General features: G+C 41.9%; 1 protein-coding gene across 5 annotated transcripts in view; it reads right to left on the reverse strand.

Annotated features, from left to right (window-relative positions):
• The window catches only part of LOC117430576 (SLIT-ROBO Rho GTPase-activating protein 2-like), an 81,592-nt gene that overhangs the window by 40,956 nt on the left and 19,320 nt on the right, over positions 1 to 21,316 (reverse strand). For all 5 annotated transcript variants that reach the window (XM_059003929.1, XM_059003927.1, XM_059003928.1 and 2 more), the window contains exon 3: positions 278 to 470. In XM_059003929.1, coding sequence (XP_058859912.1) covers positions 278 to 470 — 193 coding nt within the window. The remainder of the gene's footprint in view (positions 1 to 277; positions 471 to 21,316) is intronic.

Raw genomic sequence — 21,316 nt, forward strand, 5'->3', positions numbered from 1 at the left:
ACTCCTCAGCAGTATGAAATTTTGAGTCCCTTTACTGTATATTGTGGCTTCTACAGCTAACCTGCTGAGGACTAAAAGTACCCGATATCAGACTTCCTATAGTCCCTGTGCTTTGGTGCCTGAGGAAGCCTAGTCATGAAATCAAGGGTCTGGATCACACCTTGGTCGATATTTTTAATGCTGTCCATCTTCAAGATGATCATGACTGGGAGGCAAAAGTCTGACAGGCCGGAGGAAATCAATTGAATAAATCCCAGAGGGGAGGAGAGTTCCTTACTTGAACTGGTGGTCCTTGGTGCTGCGGGTCTTGGTGAGGAAGCGCTCGGCCAGCTTCTCCAGGTTGCGAGAGTAGTCCATCTCGATCTCGGCCTTCTTGCGGAAGAAGTCCTGCAGATCCTGTAGCAGCTGCACCCGGAGCTCGCACTGCTGGTCCAGGCACTTTAACTGCTCCAGCAGCTGGGCACGGATCTCTGGCAGGGAGGGAGAGAGAAAGAGAGAAATTACATAAAAACACTGTATATGGAATCTGGATGATCCAATACAAGACTGCTCAAAAGTAGTTTAATTCCAGCCCTCTCCAATCAGCTCTATAGCTGCATTGCACAGGGATGGAAACTCATATTGCATAACATGTTCACCCATTTCAGGTTTTACTACAAGCTTGATTAGCCACAGCATATAGGTAAGAAGCTCAGGTGCGACTTACTAAACTCATAGTAAAACCAGGAATGGGTCACACTTCTATGCAATGGGAGGCGCAGAAGGGTATTTGAGGCACATTAGCTGGGGAGGGGTATAGGGAAGCTCACACTGCTGTTGCCCCTGATATAAACTGCTCAATTGATTTATCTGATAAAGACTAGTCTGCAGTGCTGCAGTGAAAGAGATAAAACACAGTTTAATGCTGAGCTCACAACTCTAGCCCTACTGTAGGTTAACAAGAGGCAGTGAGCAGCTGCAGTTGCCTCATACACAAGGGCTGCACAATGAAGGCGGCTGGGTGTTTTTTAGACCAGACTCCATCCTCAAACCTAACAAGCCCACGTCCACAAACAAATGCTTTGGAATTTGCAGACAAGGAAGATCACATCAGAGTCTTACCTGTATTACTACACAGTCATATTCAAGTGAAATAGCCAACAAGTACGTCTAATACAGAAGCTACAGCAGGTTGTTACTAACCAACCCACATATTAATTACACTGCAGTCTCCAAACAGTTCCTCGGTAATTACAATGTTATATGTGCATTCGAACAGAAATCCTTCAATGGTATTTCTACACACAGCCTTCTTCTGGGCTTTTGGCTGGCAATACAAATACAGGTAGATGCTGCTGCCAGAGCAGGGTGAGTAGTAAATGCCTTGCTATTTTTATCTCTTCACTGACAAAGCAGACTGGATGGATTTCAATCGTGTCAAGCACTCCCAGTCAACACAGCGCAAGGTCTACAAAGCTGTGTGTGTGTGTGTGTGTGTGGTGGGGGGGACTATAAAACAATTATAATAATCCATTGACTACTGCTAAATAAGTGAAGACTTTCTTTAGAGTGCGTACTACTTAAAACTCACAAACAGATGTTCTTTTCCATTAATACTAAACTCTGTTTATAAAAGAGTAAAAGCAGGGCACCCCTGTGTAACATGTACTGCAAGTCATGTATAGGAGGTCCTGAATGTTCACTATCTGTAATGGGCATAATGGCTGGTGACGGTATTATGGAAGACTGGTTTATCAAATAAAAGGATCCGGTTGTATCCTCTATGAATCTCTTAGTTTGTTTATCTAGGATTGGTCCATTTCTATAGATAAACCTCAACTCCCCCCCCACCCATAATGTTTTTTTTTTATGTTTCGCCTGGTAAACTATCCCATGCATTATTCTACAAAGTGTCTGCCTTTCCCTGTGATGAAGGTTCAGCTCTATTTCATTCACTGTGTTTTTCTATCCTGCTTTGTTATTCCCGCTATGCAGTCCATTTGCCACAAATATGCCCATTTTCAGACCCTGTCCAAATCCTAGCTAGTTTAATGAAGTCTACAGATTTAACACACTTTCAGTGCGGTACATTTCCGACAGTATTCTTTTTCAGCCCTTTGATCTACAGTACTGATCGTAAAGATTTGACACCAAAAAGCTGTAAATACCTTTGCATTGCCATTTATATAGAAATCTGATGTCCGCAGCCTTCATGATTTCTCACAGTCCATGGGGGTCCTGCCGTTCTTTCTGCTAGTTACGCAAGCTAAAACAGAGTGCTTCTAAATCAACAGTCTACAAGACAAAGCTGTGTGTATACAGGACTGTACTAAATACAGAAGTCTGCCATCTGACACTGTAGTTTGCATTCGTTTTCAGCTCCAAGTTTCAAGCTGACATCATTACAAACCTTACTTCCTCAAGGCAGATTCTGCTGCTCTGTATGACACAGAAACTTCCCGAACTCTCCTTCAACAGTTTCACAGCTGTGTCTTCGCATCAAAATGTGTTTTTTTTTTGTGCTAGAAATTCCCCTACTACCTCCTTACTGTACAGCAAGCGGGTTCTAGGAACACCAAGGCCCATGTTAGTCTAAGTCAGCCTTCTGCTATGTCAGAACACAAGCCAGGCCAGTAAAACCAAAGATGCTGCTTTCCAGCTAAAGTAGCTGCATTTCAGCTCTGTAGAGCTCAGCATTACATTAAAAGTGGACATTTGTTTATTTAGTTGTCACTGTTTCGTGCTTTACTTAAAATCACCTGGATATAAAGCGTTATAAAATGATATACTGTAGTGTGGATCACACTCATGTTTACAGTTGCTTGATCTGGTTGAACTATATGAACTTTCCTTATGCTTCCTGTTCACTGGTTTCTATAGCACTGCCCCACTTTGGTTAATAATAATAATAATAATAATAATAATAATAATAATAATAATAACAACAACAAATACTTTAAAAGCCATTTAATTTTGTCCTCATTCATTTTCTGCCGTTCCTCTAAGACTTACTGACCAAGTGGTGGTCCAGACAGTTTGCCAATAGCAGCTATATAGGAGGCTGTGTGGCTCAGAGTTAAAGAAAAAGGCTTGTAACCAGGAGGTCCCCGGTTCAAATCCGGCTCAGCCACTCTGTATGACCCTGAGCAAGTCACTTAACCTCCTTGTGTCACTCAACGTCTTTCGGGTGAGACGTTGTAAGTGACTCCGCAGCTGATGCATAGTTCACACACCCTAGTCCAAGTTCATCCGGGTCTTAGTAGCCGATTGATCTTAGAACTTTGTCAAGTCGGGTCTTAAAGGATGCTTGTGATTCTGTTTCAACAACATGACTAGGTAGCCCATTCCATCCCCTCACCACTCTCTGTGAAGTACTGCTTAGGGTTAACTATGCCAACTCCTTTTATGATTTAAAAGACGGAACAGTATGGCTATGGATTCAACTCCGACTAGCACAATACAATATGTGAAAACACATTGGTTGGTTTCAGCAATGAATTAAACCAGCAGTCTATAAAAAATACTTTATATGTATTTCCAGCAATGCAAAATACCTTTTGCAGCAACATTCAGATTTGGTAACACATGCAGGTGACATACTCTCCTTACCTTCTGAAAACCAAGAGACTAAAATTAGTAAATTTTGGTAACCTCAACTGGTGATGACACATCCACACAGCCTTTGCTCGGCTTAAGTTTGTTATAAAAAGAGCACAAACGTGTCTAACACCTGCTTAATTATAGGAACTTGGAAATGAGTCAGCAGATCTATATTTCAGAACTCTCAACCTGGTGACTAATGCTGAAATAATGCTGAAATACACCCAGACAAAGTAAAAAATACGATTGATAGAGAATATGTGACAGCAGCAGGGGCATTATTGATAAAAACATAGTATGAAATGGAGAGTCCATGCATGCTGTCTGGCAATACAGACCATACTGTACTTAACTATTCAATTTAACTGTTCAGTTATTGATTTCACCCACCACCCTTATAAAAATTGATCATAGCATACATATAGCATAAGGCACAGTTAAGCATTGTAAAGCACAGAGAGGTATGGAAAAGCACATTAAAAACATGGCAAACCATGGTAAATGCATAGTATAATAACCATGGGAAAAGCATTGGAAAACTGTGAGATTACAGTGCAAAATCACCGTTTAGAAGGGCGATTCCCATCACTATAAAACAGTCGACACAAACCATTGAGGGTCAGTGGCACTTAAGTCTCATACTAGTCATTCAGGTGATCTGTCTTATAAAGCTTCGTGCTGAAACGGAGTTCTGTGCTCCTCAGAACGATTCTTGAAATACAGCTTTCCTGAAAATCCTGAAAACCAGAACTGCTCCAGTAATCCCCACGCTTGCCTTACAAACCACACTACGGGCAATAAAACTAAAACTGGCGTGAAAACAACACCAGTATGATTATACTGTACGTGGGAACATTTTTTCTTAGCTTTCATTAGCACATGTAACCAATAAATCCTTGGCTGGTAAAATTAACTTCCACAACTTCTGTATACACTGTTCACAGGATACAAATGCAACAATATTAGGATTATCAAGAATCCATATATTGTGTTTGTCACACAGGCAGTGACTGGCAAAGACGCCTGTTCATCTGCTACTGTATAATGCAGTCACTTTAATAGACAGGACATTTTAAATATACTGTACTGCATTGCACCATTGTTCATATTTTATTGGATTAAACAGATTGCAGTCCTGTGAATTCCTGATGTATTTATATTATTTTGCACAGTACAACAGAGCTGACTGCAGCAGTATGTTGTGTATTATAAATTAATCAACCACAGAAAATTTGGCTTCTTTTGCACTTATGAGCTTAGCTCATCGCTTCAGCATCATCCAGGTTTTGTGCTGCATTTATTTAAAGATCTCTATTGCCTTCCAGTATACAAACACTCAATCTCTTTGGACACTCTGGAAATGACAGTACAATGTGCGTCTTTGGTCACCCCCTTTAAATATGTTTGTGCTGACAGGAAGCAGAACACAGAACAGTGGAGAGGCTAGCGTGTGTTTCCAGGGAAACGAACACAAAAAATGCTTCTAAATCCAGAAGAGGAAACCTGTAGACACTAACAGAGGAGGAGGGGGAGGGGATATTTTCTTTAAAAACACACTTTCACAGCTGACGGGTTTGGTAAGGAATACAGCGACACCTTATTTTAACCCACGCACTGCGCTGTCGCTACGGGTCACAGAGACAGTGTCGTCTTTCTCGGAGAGTGTCGCAAGACTATTCAGTTCAAAATCTCATTCAGGAGGAGAGGTTCTGGCACTCAGTGGACATGTGGCATGTAGTTTCCACAAAGTGTTGCAAGATGCTTACAGTTATTTATTTTTTATTCAAATGCAAAATTCTAAAACTTAAACCTGTGTGCTAGTGTTTAATAATAAATCAACGCGCGTGCGCACACACACACACACACACACACACATACATACATACACATACACATTTATGTTAACACGTAAGCCTACAAACACACGCAGGATTACACAGATCCCACAGCCCTTCTGAATCTCGGCAGCTGCTACATGGTAAATTTCATCCTCATCATACAGAATTTTACTCACATAACCAGATCTGTCATGTTTCATTAATGCTCACAGGGGCAGCACCCAACTGGGGTTCAGCATTTTAATACATCCAAAGCAGAACGTGTTACAAAGGGAATTGTTCAACTGTTTCTCCAACATGCCGTCGCTCGCTCCCCTCCCCCCCCCCGAAAAAGAAATCCGGGATCTGCAAAACTGGGGAGTGGCTCAGTACAAAGGTGTTGGATTACAAAGACCACAAAACGAGCAGCAATTAGCTCAGCATGCAGAGCAGCACAGCGCACATTCAATTATTGTTCTGCACCAGGGGGGGTTGTAACCTACAACAACAACAACACAATATTTTACTTGTACAGCGGCTTAGGCAGATTCGAAAAAGAGTTGAAAATGTTGACCTCTGGGTTCTGAATCAGTTAGATGACTAGTGAAGGAAGTCATTCTTATTGAAGTCTTATTCAGGTGCATTGGCATAGTGGGGGAAGCTCGCACTGCATGGCTGGTAGCCAGAGTAACTTTCCACCACCTTTCAGAAGACTTTTAAAGACAATAACATTTTATTTTTTCAATTCAAACAAAAATAAAAGACAATTGTCAGGATTTTCCTGGGGGAAGGCTACTGTTCTTTCTTGCGTCATTTGTAAGAATATCCCCATTCATCTTGGTCAAAAGGAAACTAGGCCCCTTTCTCTGGGGCTGATGGGAGACGGACACAGGAAAGGCAAAGGATCTGCTCCCTTCCAGAAGAGGGCTGTGGAGTGCGGGCGGGCTCCTCCCTTGCACGCTGTCTGACCCAGGCACTTTGAAACCTCAAGAAACAAGGCTCTTGAGATTGAGGGTTTGCTGTAAGACTGTACATTACTGTGGTTGGCCTTGGGCTTTAGATTCCTGGACAGGGAGGAATTAATTAAAAAAATAAAATCTGAGTCAGATTTCTCCATTCCTTAAGTGTGCCTCTTCACCAAGATTTGACTGAAACAAATGCACACTGTGTACAAAATGTTGTGCAGTTGACATTTTCATATTGCTTGGTTCTGTTTAAGAATTTAGTAAAATAAGGAATTCTCCTTCTAAAAAAAACAAACTGTACAACTCCCACACATTGGAATCAAAGGGAAGCTATACCCCCCTCTTAAAGGGAAGGTTCATTTTAGCCACAATATTTGTTCATACAGCAGAAAGCTTCCTTTTAAAATACATGGGGTAGGCGCTGTCCCAATTGGGAGTTACTGTCAGCATATATATATAAAACCAAAATATCTAGAGACAAATGAGACAAAACAAGTGACACTCGAAATAAAAGAGAACTGATCAGTATCACTGAAGCCTTCTCCTCCTTCATGTGAAAATAGTTTCCATGGAAACTGCGTGTGAAAGCCACAGAAGTGATTCTGCCCTCCCCCTTCCCAACTAATAACTCCAATTACTGATAGGATGCGATATCATTTACAGTGCCAACAATGGAAAGAATCCAGATTTGCCCCAGGGAAAGACAGCACAGCACACAATTGAAAGCTTGCTCGCTCTTGCTCTCTCTGTGTTTTCCCCCAGCACTGAAGAGATACCTTATTTCTCGGTTTCCACGGTCAAAACAGAAAGTTGCATTTCCACAACCTGAAAGCAGAGGATTTTAAACACATTAGATTTGGTTCTAGAACTGTATAGTATTTGGCTCCTGTTCATTTGAAAACAAGCACAAGAAACTAAAAATCCGAAATACAGAATATCTATGCCTGCTCACACTGACCAGCTACAGTATGTCAATTCTGCGGCTGGACAGTGATGTGTGCACATATAATACATATTTATAATATATGTATTCTTCGGCTCGCTACAGTAAAACAAAGGGGTGGATACAGTACAACACTTCCCCATTGTTTAATGCAAGAAGACTTTGCTGAGCTTGTAGTTCCATAGACTAAACACCAATCGCTAGGCAGCTTCCACGTGAACTAAAGCCTATCTGTAAAGCTGGCAGAAATAAAATTCAGGGGGAAGAAGCTGTGCATAAAACTAAACTTTACTGAAGGCTGATGCGATTCAAGCGCAGTTCAAACGAAATGACTAGCGGTTTAGGAAGCTGGGCTGCCCTTGAAGACCCTGAGATAGGGGTGAAGTCAGTTGTAAACCAAGATCACGGGGCACAGTTCCGACAGTGAAGCTCCCAACAACATCTGCAAGCTATTAGTGACCGTGCTGGAGCTCCACGATGGCCCCAGTTCACGGCAGGATGGGTTGTCGTTGTGTTGCTTTCCCAGCATGACTTCCCTTAACCCGTTAATCAAACAGCTCCACTGTGGCAAAGGGACACCGCAGGGCTCAATTCCTTCAAGAGCCCCGCGGTTTCATTACAGTACAGCTCTGTGAAGCTCAGGAAATGCTCCCCCAATCAGCTGCATTTCATTTCCAGCCCAGTCCAGCCTAAGGGTCATGTATCGGGTTAAGGTCGGAGTAAGGGAGAAGCCGGTATGATCACTTGAAGCTGAAGAAGATGTTCTGAAACTGGTTGGCACTACTTGCTTACCTTATGCCACTAGTGGGATGGAATTATAACCGCACTATTGTTTAAGCTAATTTTAGTCTCTCTCTCTAATATCCAATGTCAATCATCTGCACATGATTTAAAATGTTGCATCTTAAATTATAAACTGACATTAAATAAAGAATAAAAAGGCATCTACATAAAATGTCACAATGAGGTACTGATTGAAAATGAGTACTGTGCAGAAATGTCTGTCCGATCTCATTTGATCCGAGTCTCGTCTTGGGTGGTTGCATCAGCAGTCTCTCATACAGACAGCTGAAGCTCTGACATTTGCGCCACATTACCGCAGACGGATTGGGGGCTTTGCGTCGATTAGCAATTTGCAGCACGGGAAGCCATGAATAATGGAAATGCTAACAAAGGTATTGGGGGCAATTTATTACGGCAATTCAATTTGTTTGCTTTGTTTGGTCAAGAGAATAAGTGTTAATTATGGCTAGTGGAGCGTCTGTATGTCTCTGTGTGCGTGTGGATAGTTTAATGCCAGTGCTAGAGATGGAGATCAAAGCCTATTCACTAGACCAGCGATTCTCAAACCCTTTTCTATCTGGGAAGTGACACAACTCTCTAGGAAATATCCACTGTAATGCACAGTGGCCAGTACATACTGGTGTCTCTCTGAGCAGGAAAAATACAAAAGCACAGAGTCGATCTGCTTGTAATTGTTTCACGGCCCACCTGAAACTTTTCTGAGACCCTTGGGTAGTCTGAGAATCCGTGAACTATACTGGGGCCAGTGCAGCACCTTGTGATAGATTGTGATCCAGCCTTATCTCAGAAGCTAGGCAGGGCTACTGGGTCCAGTATACAGCTATGGACAAAGGATGTGCATTACCTAGACTCTTTAAATTGAGACAATATATATTTTATATATATATATATATATATATATATATATATATATATATATATATATATATATATGAACATAACTTAGATCTTTTATTTATCATCATGTAAATCAGAGAAACTACAAAATCATGGAAGCCATAACAGTAGTACAGTATTTCATGTTAGATTTCGAAATGTCACATTTAAATTTGTCAGTTTTTCGTTAAGTATATGGAAAACAACAGTAATTCAGTATGTTAACGTAACATTATTCAGCAGGTTTCATTCAACTTTATGAAGCAAAATGAGTTCATTCTATAGGGTGATGCAACACTTTTGGCCACAGCTGCAGAGTATAGAACTTTAATGGTTGTAAATGTTTTTCAAAGGAGTCATTGAACCAGGACCTGTTTGTAGATTTTAAAAGATCACACTCTATATTTGGCTATCTTACTGCAATAAAAGAATTGTGCAACACCAAAGGGCGAGGCGTGCGAGGTCACTACACACTATACTGTAGTAGTGCAATATAACAGCAGTGCCCTTACTTTTTAATTGTCTGTGCTCTACATCACAAGTTTCAAAAGGGAAACTAACTTCCCTGCCTCCCCATGACAAATACTCCCAATGGAGTCGCATAATGTATGCCATTGGTAATGGTATTGTCATTGGTAATGAATGAATGGAATTTTTTCATGGGTAAGCCACTTACCCTGATTCAGTGGTTACCATTACAATATGTCTGTAAGGGTCGGCAGTGCGAGGGTTAAATGGCATGACTCTGGCGACCCCAAATCATTTCCTGTGCCTGGGCTCTCACGAGGGGTGTCCCAACAAAAGCAGAGAGGCTCTATTGTCACGGTCCTCTAAGAAACAGGATCCGTCGCGCCTGTCTTTTCTTTCCTGGCTAAGAGGATTGGCACTGCATTCAAAAGCACAGCCCTCCATTTTGTTTTGTTTCTAATCCTGCAGATTTTCTGCAGGAAAATTAAAAAACAACCTGACTGATAAACCTCACTTTTATTTAAAAAACAAATGGATGTTTTAATTATGTAACACACACACACAGACGTGCAATAATGTCCTGGTTGATAAAAGCCTTTGACAGCCAGGGTTCATTGGAATACACCACTACCACGTCTGGTATTATGCTGTTTATGTACATGTGTACTGTATACAGTGTAGAGAGTGTGCTTTTAAATTTGATATGCAACTTCTGCTTAATAGATATTTGGGACTATAGACACTATGAATTACAACATTTCTGACAACATAGCCGGCACATCACGTGCAATCCAGACAACGGTTTCTTAAACCACTGGCATCACTGTAATGCAGTAAACTTGCAGTACTCCATGCACTTGAATCGGATGCGCTTTGGGGGTCAATAAGTTTACGTTATAAACCGGTTCACTGTTCAGGAATTTAAACTAACCCGTCCCATTCAAATTCTGACACGAGTCTAGCGAGTTGAAGACGGCCTGTAGCGTTAGCTGGTCCTGTCGCTGGAAGTCAACACAAGCCTCTGTCTCTTCACATTGCCCCCCAGAGAGACCCTCTAATGGGTTTAGTAACCTCCCCGAGCTATGGCATTCCTAAACCAGCATGAGGCTTTCACTCCTTCAGAATTAAATCAATTAGTAGAGCGTGCCCTGTCCCTTTAAGAGACCACCCCCCCCGGGGTCCAGCAGTAAATGATTGTGTTCTGATTGCTCTTATACACAGGAGCTCTGCTTTCCAGGGGTGTTGGCAAACTGTAGGAACACTTGAGAACCTTCTGATTTTTTGTGTCTGTTGCTGATTTTTCAATTTTAACTTGATTTTTTTGGCCAGTCAGTATACTTTACTATAGCTTTTCATCATTATAGCCTTCATCTCGTCAGCTCAATACGGACATGGTACACAGATGCAGACACCTGCTCAATTTGGTGATCCAGAACCGTGGAGGCAGTAGACATGACATGATCTATGCATGCCATCACAGCCAACAACCCTGTGTCAGCAATAAAAGGCATGGACTAATGAGCCAAATTGTATTGATTTACAAAATGTAAATGTAATACATTTAGTGCTGTGAAAGGGAATTACAATTTTGGCATTGATGAGACAAAGTGAAACGAGGGTGAGCATATTAAATAAACAAATTGACCCATTGCTTTGGAGTGATTTACAGCCTGCCTAGTTTTAGAAGCAAATGACTCTGCTAACAGATTAATGCTCTGCCTTGGGGCTTGTAGAAGGTCTACTCAGCCCTATTAAAGTAGCATACTGTCTGTGCTACATGGAAGCTCATCTAGGTTTTGTGATGCACTGAGCTGGCCTACATGGCCCCCAATCCACATTTCTCAAAGGATGGGAAGGTAGTCCCTACTCTCCACAGCTATCAAACCCTGAGCCTCTTACAGAGGGGCTGGTTGTACACTTTCATCAAGTCAATGAAAGTTTTCTCTTTTTAAAAGGTGGTTGGAATATTTTCTCCTGTTTCAAAACTAGCCTTAGAGAGCGTTTCAAACATACACAAATAAATAAAACAGTACTGGAACAGGTTTCATGAGCAGGGCCTAGAGGTTGACACACGGGAGCAGAATTTGAGGGACATACCTGTACTGAACTGTAATAATATACAAACAATACAAAAGCACCATTTAGGGAACCTCAAACCCAATTTCTGAATGCCACCGCAGTCAACGCTTGTATACTAAAGCACCACATTAATAGGTGCCATCTGTGAAACATTCTGCCTCTCTTACTTCAGCTTCCAGAATTGAAATGAAAACTCACTAGGAATGCACTCACACCAAGAGGAATGCCATCTGTTATTTCAGAAATGCGAGTATAAAGAAAAATTGCTATTCGCACGTGTCGAGTGAGAGGCCGGGGGTGTTACGAGTTGGAATCCACCACACTGTATTTTCACTTCCTGTGCAACAGGGATTCAAACCCCACCAGGTAGGATCCTATTACCTGTGGCACAGGAAGTGGATCTCTACTACGGTGTTGCTGCATGATAAACAGGCTTTAAAACCAGCTTTAAAAAAGGCAGAGCACTGCAAGTAATAACAGGGAAGAAAATACTATTCAAAATTTCATTTCAACAGCAGCTGCCACAGGGACAGTAATTGATGTTCCAGAGTCGATAGCTACAGAGGTATGAGAGAGATACATGAAGAAGTTCCACATTCTTGTCTCTTTCAAAAAAAAAACAGCTGAGCGTCAAAGAGGAATTGTCTTTGTCCCCAATCTTTTGTGAGCAATATATTTCACAAGCCTGCTTGCATAAGCAACCCTGTGATTGCAAACACTCTTTTTATTTTAGCGTCATAATAAATCCATATTTCTTTTTTTTTTTTTTTTTTTTAATTTAGTCGTCGCCAATTATTTTTACCCTGGTTTTCACCCCAATTTAGCATGCCCAATTATTATCTATATCCCCGGCTCACCGCTCGCAACCCCCCCGCCGACTCAGGAAACGGAGGCTGGAACACGCGTCCTCCGAAACGTGCTCCTTCCAAGCCGTCATTTTTCGCACTGCAGATCCACAGCAATGCTACCAGACCTATAGTGCCGGAGGACAACACAGATCTGGCCGCTCCGCTGCAGAGCCACAGGCGCCCTATCGGCCACAGGGGTCGCTGATGCGCGGTGAGCCGTGGATTCCCCTGCCGACCTAAGCCCTCCCTACCCGGGCAGCGCTCAGCCAATTGTGTGCCGCCCCCTAGGAACTCTCGGTCACGGTCAGCTGTGACATAGCCTGGATTCGAACCAGCGATCTCCAGGCTATAGAGCACATCCTGCGAGGAGCGCCTTTACTGGATGCGCCACTCGGGAGCCCTTAAATCCATATTTCTTAAACAAAGGGCAACATTTCACTTGTTAATGTTACAAAATTGTATAAGTCACCAACCTCCGAACCACAAAGCTGAATGTGTTGCTTCATCTTCAAGACTTTTTCCCCACAGGAGAGCGAGTGTGTGTTCAATGATTTACTGAACAGTCACTGTCAAAACACTGCTTGTTCAGATGCTGCTAATCTTTCCTTTACAAGCGAGAGGAATACAGGAAGTGGCTCCATTTACCCAAGAAGTCACGTGTGCGCATTAGTCCTGTGATCAAGCTAAGTGGCAAAAAAAGAAGTCTGTGTTTCCAATGAACTATACAAACTAAAACATTTTTTTACCTCTAAAGACTGCTTTTTCCAAAATGACTGTGGAAATTAGAATGCTTCTGAGAGGAAACTGGCAGTAGAAAGAGGTGAACTGTGTAGGTCTCAGCCCTGCTTGTGAAAAAGCAGTACATCTTACAACAATACAGATCCAATCCGTCACACTGAGGGTTGGGAGGGGGCTTTCTTATCCTCTTCCTGATGGTGATTATATAGCTGCTAGGGGACTACAAGGAGGAAGCACCTAGCAGACAAACTCAAGGATCTGGAGGAATCTCTTCAACAGCATGGCATCTTCCACATTCAGGAAGTGGCACTGCCCACCTTTGCCACTGCATTGTATTTCTTGGAGTTCCAGTATAGCCCTCTGTATGGGCAATATTGTTAACCAGAGCACAGTGGGGACTTTGCAGACCTACTGTTTGGCCAATCCAAATGAGGACCTATGGTCTGGTATGACCCTGTCTCCATGCAAACAAACACCAACTTAATCTTTGGGCTGGAAGGTGTATTGGCATTTGTTATATAAAAGCAAACATGCCTGGAAAACAAACTGTACGTACATGTATGCAGTAACTTTCACATGCATTAGCCTGTACAAATATGTATTTCACAATGGAGAGTCTTTCCGTCTTGTGAGCACATGCAAATCTCAGGTTTCCTTGGTCAAGATTCAGCATGAAAGGCGTTGCAGCCCTGCAGAGAGGAACAGCTGAATTTCATTAAAAACTGTTTCGTGTTTTAAAAAAAACCCAGAAAGAGCGAGGGCAGCTGGCGATAGACGTGCAAACCAGATTTATACAGCAAAAAAAAAAAAACACATATTCTTATCCTCATGTAGCCGTCCTTGTTATTAAAAAATACTGGAAGCATTCAGACATTGGCCAAAATGCTACTGGCATTTTATTTATGTATTTATTTAGTTTTCCAAGCAGAATTTATGACTGCTTGCCTGTGCACAACATTCCAGCTTCGTCCCCTGGGATGCCCTTGTAAACGAGACAGCTCATTCCAATTGGGAATTATCCTGGAGCCAAAAGTGTAACGAATACAAATAAATCTAAATTTCACAAGTCAGCTTTGACCTCCAGCAACAGAAAATAGCAAGCGATAGATATATTCAAGTCCTTCCAGACAGTGTAATGTTATGCATACACTTCTATTGCTAATATCTACTGTGTAAAGATAATGTTATCTATACAGATAGGCTACTGGAGGTATACGTTTTGTAACAGATTAACAGATATAACCTCTGTTGTGTTTGCATAGATTGTACAGTGCCACGATAGAAAATATCTCTGGATTAATGTTTACATTACACTGATGACAGAACTGATTCACACTCACACTAGCCCTGCAGAACTTTTTAACTTTGTACTATTATTATTATTTGTTTATTTAGCAGACGCCTTTATCCAAGGCGACTTACAGAGACTAGGGTGTGTGAACTACGCATCAGCTGCAGAGTCACTTACAACAACGTCTCACCTGAAAGACGGAGCACAAGGAGGTTAAGTGACTTGCTCAGGGTCACACAGTGAGTCAGTGGCTGAGCTGGGATTTGAACCGGGGACCTCCTGGTCACAAGCCCTTTTCTTTAACCACTGGACCACACAGCCTCCTCCTGAACGATTTACACTTCACACAGCATGAATAAATCACACCAGAGTCTGCAGTGTTATCAATAGGACATGTTAACCCACCACCACAGCTTTAAAGCTCTGCTGTACTATTTTAATCTTTTTAATAAAATCAGCAATATAAAAACCAAAAAAATGCTTCATTTATTTATCATAAAGTACTGTACCATGGTTAATTCTGTCTGATTTTAAATTTAGATCAAAATATGTGAAAGCAATTGGATGTCGTCATGGCGATATCCAAATGCGGAACTCTGATAAAGATCCAAACTTGGGGCCCTGAGTAAATAAACCCGGAGCGCCCGCCTTGGTGCTGTGAAATCATTCTCTTATCTCGCGGTAACATTCCCTGCAATAATACAGATACAGTAAATCTGAGCTGCAGCATAGACAAGGCTGCGATCCTGTTCATAACAGATTCTCTCAGCCTTTCCACTCTCTGCTGTCACTGTGAAGCTTCACCGAGATCTGCATGACAAAGTGGTGCCACATCGTAGCTGTCCTGCATTGTGCTCAAAGTTTAAATATGTTCAGTTGCAGTATTTCTACCAAGTTTGATAGTGTTCACTTTAAAACAAGCGATAGGGAGTTACAGTGAATCACATTACAAAACTACTATGTTACCTAACCATTTAAAAAGACTGAAAAGTTAAAGGTTTTGTAACATTAAACTGTGTGATTGTTCCTCGTGATGCTCTTGAGAGCAAAAGAATGCCTGGTGTACCGCGGGCTGCTTAAAGCTATGGGCAAGACCCGTACAGTATGGATTCGGTTTGGTGCTAAATGCATAAAAGTTTTAATCAAATCCCTTACAAAGTCGAACAAGGATCGACTTCCTTCAAGCCTCACCACGCAGCCCTGAGTCTCTAAACAGGGACGGATTTTTTTTCTTATTGATCCGAGCTGCGCGTCTCTCTGCCTACCGATCAGATATTAAACAACATGAACTCCTCTTTGACGGCTTAGCAGCAACTGTCTTTGACGAGCTGAGCTAGAAGAAAAACCCAAGCTCGATAGCAGTCAACATGCAAGGATTCTAATTAACAGATACCGTGTATATTTCTGCTGAAAGAATGCTACAGTAGATCGAGACCAGTTGTCTAAAACAAAACTATGAACTGTTTGGTGAACCCCATACACAGAACAGGATAGTACCCCATACACAGAACAGGGTACCACTGCAAGGCATGGCAGGGCAGTGTGAGGCTGTGTACATTGCCATCTCTATCCCTATCCTGTTCCTTTGGACTGCAGTGATTCAGAACCTTACACAGAGCATCACGGTTGACTTTTATGATAGCCTTTGGCACACACTACTCAACCATCAGGCACATGCTTTGTGTTCATACAGAGAAAGGGTTAACGCAAAGATAACGCCTTGCAAAGGGAGGTGTGGGACCTCTAACAGCAACGGGACCAAACCTGTGTGTTTATTCAGCCAGTCTGCAAGCAGCCTTGGCTGGACACTGATGCAGCTGTGTGGAGGAACCACATTGGAGCTCTAACAGACACCATGGTCCAGACAGACAGGTGGCATCAAACACACTCACACAAATAAATAAAACAAAACGAATAAACAAAGTAGGTTTAGTTTCACACTGTTCAAAGCAGCGTTTTACTGCCGCACAGCTTCTGAAAATAGAAGACGAAAGGGGGTAGTCTTTTCGAAACTCTCTGAAATACCAATGGGAGCCCTCACTCCCATTCCTAGGGGACCGTGTTCAACCCATTTTAAAACTATCAAAAAGCAATACCTGCAGCCAAATGGTTTCATTGTGTTTGTTTTTTTTATAACAAGTGTTTTATTTCCTTTGTAATTTAGGCACCTGTACAGAAAGCTGTGATGCACACTCAAAAACGTAGGACCGTTACAATTGAGACACCACAAAACATTTTTGTCAGTTCACTACATACTCGCATGCAGTCGGTATATATTTTAGTCTATACAGCGACCCGAATCATCATTTCCCTGTCGCTTGACACAAATAGCACCGCCAAACACTTCAAACAAACGGCTTTCATGTCACTAGAAGATACAAACAGAGTTGTCTTGAGCAAAGGTTCAGTGCAGAAACATATGCTGTAGAAACAGAAGTCTTTTAAAAGATATATAAAAACAATGTAAAAAGCCAAATAAAACAGAATATGGTATCGGTAAGAGCATGCTTTACAATTTAGTACAATAAAATACTTTTCTATTGTTGTTTTTATTGAGATTTTTTTTTTCTTACACACTTCTCTTTTGTGACACTGTTAAACTGGAATAAAAGCTACATGACACAACACAATAGCGAAAGACATTTCACCCTGCGCTAATACCATTAGCTGAGAAAGCATCCCAGCGATTAGCAGAGAGTGCTCAGCCTAGTCAGCACTGTGTGCTGCATTTCATTATGGAAATCCAGGTCATTTCTCTGCCTACTGTCTCCAGCTCTGCAGACGTGCTTTGGCTTTTTTTTCTGCTGACTCTCAATGAATCAGTGTTGGAATCGGAGCCAGATTCTCTAAAATCGGGCACTGAGTTTAGCAGTTTGGGGACGGCCGTGGACAGTAATCCCAGAGCTGAAACCAGCACAACCTGAACAGAGCTACAGCTACTGCACTAGGGCCTGATGAGGAGACCAAACAGACAACACACACTGCTGTTTTAAATGATCTTCCAGAGTCCCAATCCTCAACAGCAAGCAGACCAAACAGTAGCTCTCTTCAGCGACGTCGGAGATACAGATGCACTGACTATCCGTGCAGGCAGGAAACTTTTTTAACCCACTTTAGCAATCTACAGCTTACTGCTCCTGGTCTTATATTCTGCGTGGTTCTGTCCTTTGCATAAAATGATGTGCCTGATTTGTAAAAAGTTTTGTATCGTTTATACTGTGAACAGTATTAGCTCATACAGCTATCTGTACAGTAACATGTAGCCATGTAGTGTCAAATATCCTGTCACACTGCCAAGCAAAAATAAATACTGTGGTAAGGCACCGTGCTACCGACTTATTTCTATTCTGGAAATTGCAATTTTAGGCAGGACGCACACAGATTTATAGTTAAGCAATCTCGTTTCAAAATCCCAGCTGTTTAAGAACTAAAACAATGCTGTAATTGTCTGTTCAGATCAGTGTTTGAGCTCTATGCTGTCGATGCTAGGCTAACCCTGGTGATTTGCTGCAGTTGTGTCTCCAAAAAAACCTCCAATTTCCAAGGAGTTGTTCCAGGAATACCACAGATATTACACGCTGGGAATTTGGAAATTAGCTCAATAGAAAAACTGGGGCTCGGCAGAACATGTGGGATTGATACAGCAATGGAATCTGTGCTGCTTGGGTAAACTCTGCTTTCACATCTGGAAATGGAAGCTGCTTTGCCTATGACTCAATACTGTGCTCAGGCCTTTTTCTTCCAGAGAATCATGTACCTTTATAATGCAGCCAGCTCTCTACACTGTCTCAGAGGATCTGGCCAAGTCTTCAGTGAACCACCATGAACACAAGTATCAAAAGCTTACAATATGAAGCTTTGACAATTAGGAATTAGCTCTGAGTAGATTGAGTTATATTTGTGTGTCAGAGTGGCTGTAATGTACAGCACAGCATTCCATTTGTGTTTCCACTTTTCACCCACATTAAGAGAAAGACCACCATAGGATTACTAATTAAATAAATGTCAGTGTCTTCCACCGATTAATAAATTACAAAAAGAAATAGTAGTATATTAGATTGGAGCAAAACTGGTACCAGATGTCCAATTGTACTTCACATCAGTTTAAAGCTCGGTATTATTTTAGTGTGCTATTCACTCTCACACATTCTTTAAACCAGTGGGGCCCCCGGAGCCATAAGGCACCAACATGTTTCAGGTTAATTTCATGGCAGCAGCAACCCATGCTTCAAACATTTACACACATACATATACACACACACTGTTCCCCCTCGTGTTGTATCTTTGATTGCATACAGCACATTCTGTCAAACTGCAGTAATATATTTGAAGTAGCAATTGATTTGTTTTGAGGCTGCATAGCGATCTTGATCACAGACACTCCAAAGCTGCTTTTATGTCTGCATAAGCAGCACAGTAAATCAAGAAGTTATTTGAATTGTATGTGGAGGAAACTGCAGGTGCTTTAGTCCAGCAAGGCGCAAGGAAAGCATGTCTTGCTGGGTAGTCAACTACGTGAGAGTGGGGTCTACAAATACTGCACCGGAGCAATCAATTGATCTATGAATGTTTCACTGAAGCAAAATAAAAGCCATGGTGACCAATAATTGATTCATTGACTGATCATTGCATTTCTAGAAAACTGTCACTCAACAGCAAACACATATTTAAAATCCTATAGATCTTCTGTGACACTTAAGCAGTCAAAAACTCTTGTTTTGACATTGAGAAAGACACTAAAACTAAATTCATGTCAGCATTAACTGGAAACTGAAACCCCAAACCACATTCTCCTAACAATATAACATCCCGGCGTGACAAGGCTACGCTCAGTTTATTATAACCAGTACCAGACTGGGATGGCATCTTAGGGACTTGTCCCAGACTGCTATAACTCATCTTGTAAGAGGAAGCTGTTTCCTCTGGGCCTCACAGACACAGCAGTCATTAGAACATCTTCAAGGTAGGAGTGGAGGCACCAAACAAGACAGCTTTGTGTGTGCTGGCCATGTCGGACTGCAGAGTAGCCATCTCTACATGCAGCGAGGTGCATCCCACAAGACAGACCTCCACACACACCTTTTCATTGTTTATTCTAATTCACTGAAGGAGACTTCCTGCTGATGCATTTATCTATTCTAGACTTGAGTCGGACTGCCCTATACAGCAGCCACCCAAACACAGATGTGAAATAGAATGGATGCATGCAAAAAGAGCTGAATCAGCAGACAGAATTCTGAGCGTTTAGTGACACCACTCCACCCTTCCTCCTTCCCCCAGCTTCAAACACTGTCATTCACTAACTATTACCAGGGCTAGTGTGTGCGAAAATGATTGAAAGTCAAGAGAGGAAACCCCAGCCAGTAATGACCAAACCAGAGGCCTCCCTCTCCAGATCGGAATGATGCTAACAGCACGGGCTCAGCATGTCAGGGTGAAACAGAACTCCCTTCACGGAAAGACTGCTACTGCCTCCCCCGCCCGCAAACAACCACTGAACTGGGCTTGTGCTGTACTTCATGAGACAAATATTTCAACTCGCCTTTCCCACTGTCTTCAACTGGAGATCAAAGTATTTGTTAATTCCATTTTTTGTAGTATTACTACATTCAAAAAGCACTGAACAGATTCCATTTGTTCATGCCTTATCTCGTACTGTTTTTAATGCTGACCGTGCCAAAAAATAGGATCTTTGTTTTGTCTTCCTCCTGCCTAAAGTTCACCATTTTATTGCCAGCAAGACTCTGGGATAACCTTTCAACGAATGGCTAAGTGTCCATACAAATTCCAACAGAACAGCTGCAATTTCCATTGGCATTCATGCCGGCCATGGAAAACAATTGAATTATTCTTTGGACCTTTTTCCACCACACTGCATGGCACTGTTCACAAGAACAAGCCTACAGTACCCCGTGCTGTATATCGTTTTTTCTGGTGTGGAAAAAAAAAAAAATAGCCCTGTCAATATTAATCATTTCTCCCTTGCGTGAGGCTAGTAATTGATGATCGTGGTTGCCAGACTAGGCAAGATCATTTATTTGTGGTCCTGTCAGCCACAGACCATACAAGCAAACAGGTTTGATAAATCACTTCCAAGCTAGGTCACCCACTACCTTCCAATGTATGAACGCTGCTTCTCAATCTGTACTAACCACGGCAGTCCGGATTCCTCGACGTAGACATTGGAATGGTAGCGCTGCATGATGGCAAGTGATTAGAACGCGTTCAATGCCTTCAGCACAGCAGTTTGTACAGATTCATTATCCCACACAGGATGACATCACAGCAATGGAATTGAGCTGTGCATTTCCACTTCTGTACCCAATGCGTTTTCTAACAATCGACTAAAAAACAAAAAGGTATTCTATACAAATAGGGCAAAGATAGGACTACAAATCTTGCTTTATATAGTTACTTGTGAGGAAAGTGCATTGATTCACCAGCATTGTGTTCTTTGTCTCTCTCTGCTCACTTTTATAGTATTTCAGTCTGAATGGTCCTCTCCTGTATACTCCCTGTTAATACCTCTGTGTATCATGTTTCTCTGAAATGCATTGTCAAAAAAAACTGGGAGTGCATCATTGCTTTGTCATTAAATGGATCTGAAAAGTTCCATCCCTTGGGGTAATTGTGATTGAATTCAAACTGAACCAAATCATTGTTGATACTACCTTTAATGTACTTATTTTAATGTATTGTACAGGAGGAAAGGCATTTTAATATTGGAGATCGACTGTTGGCTTTGTTGGATAATTATCCACACAGAAAGAGAGATTATAAAAGATTATAAACAACAACACTACCTCGTTTCCATGAGCACGGATTGACCGCCAATCCACGCTGACCCGGGTTCGTTCTCCCTGAACCCCATTGATAGTCTACCCGAGTGAAAAGACTTCTATGCACGT

This window comes from Acipenser ruthenus, chromosome 29, assembly GCF_902713425.1.
Source record: "Acipenser ruthenus chromosome 29, fAciRut3.2 maternal haplotype, whole genome shotgun sequence".
In the NCBI taxonomy this organism is placed as follows: domain Eukaryota; kingdom Metazoa; phylum Chordata; class Actinopteri; order Acipenseriformes; family Acipenseridae; genus Acipenser; species Acipenser ruthenus.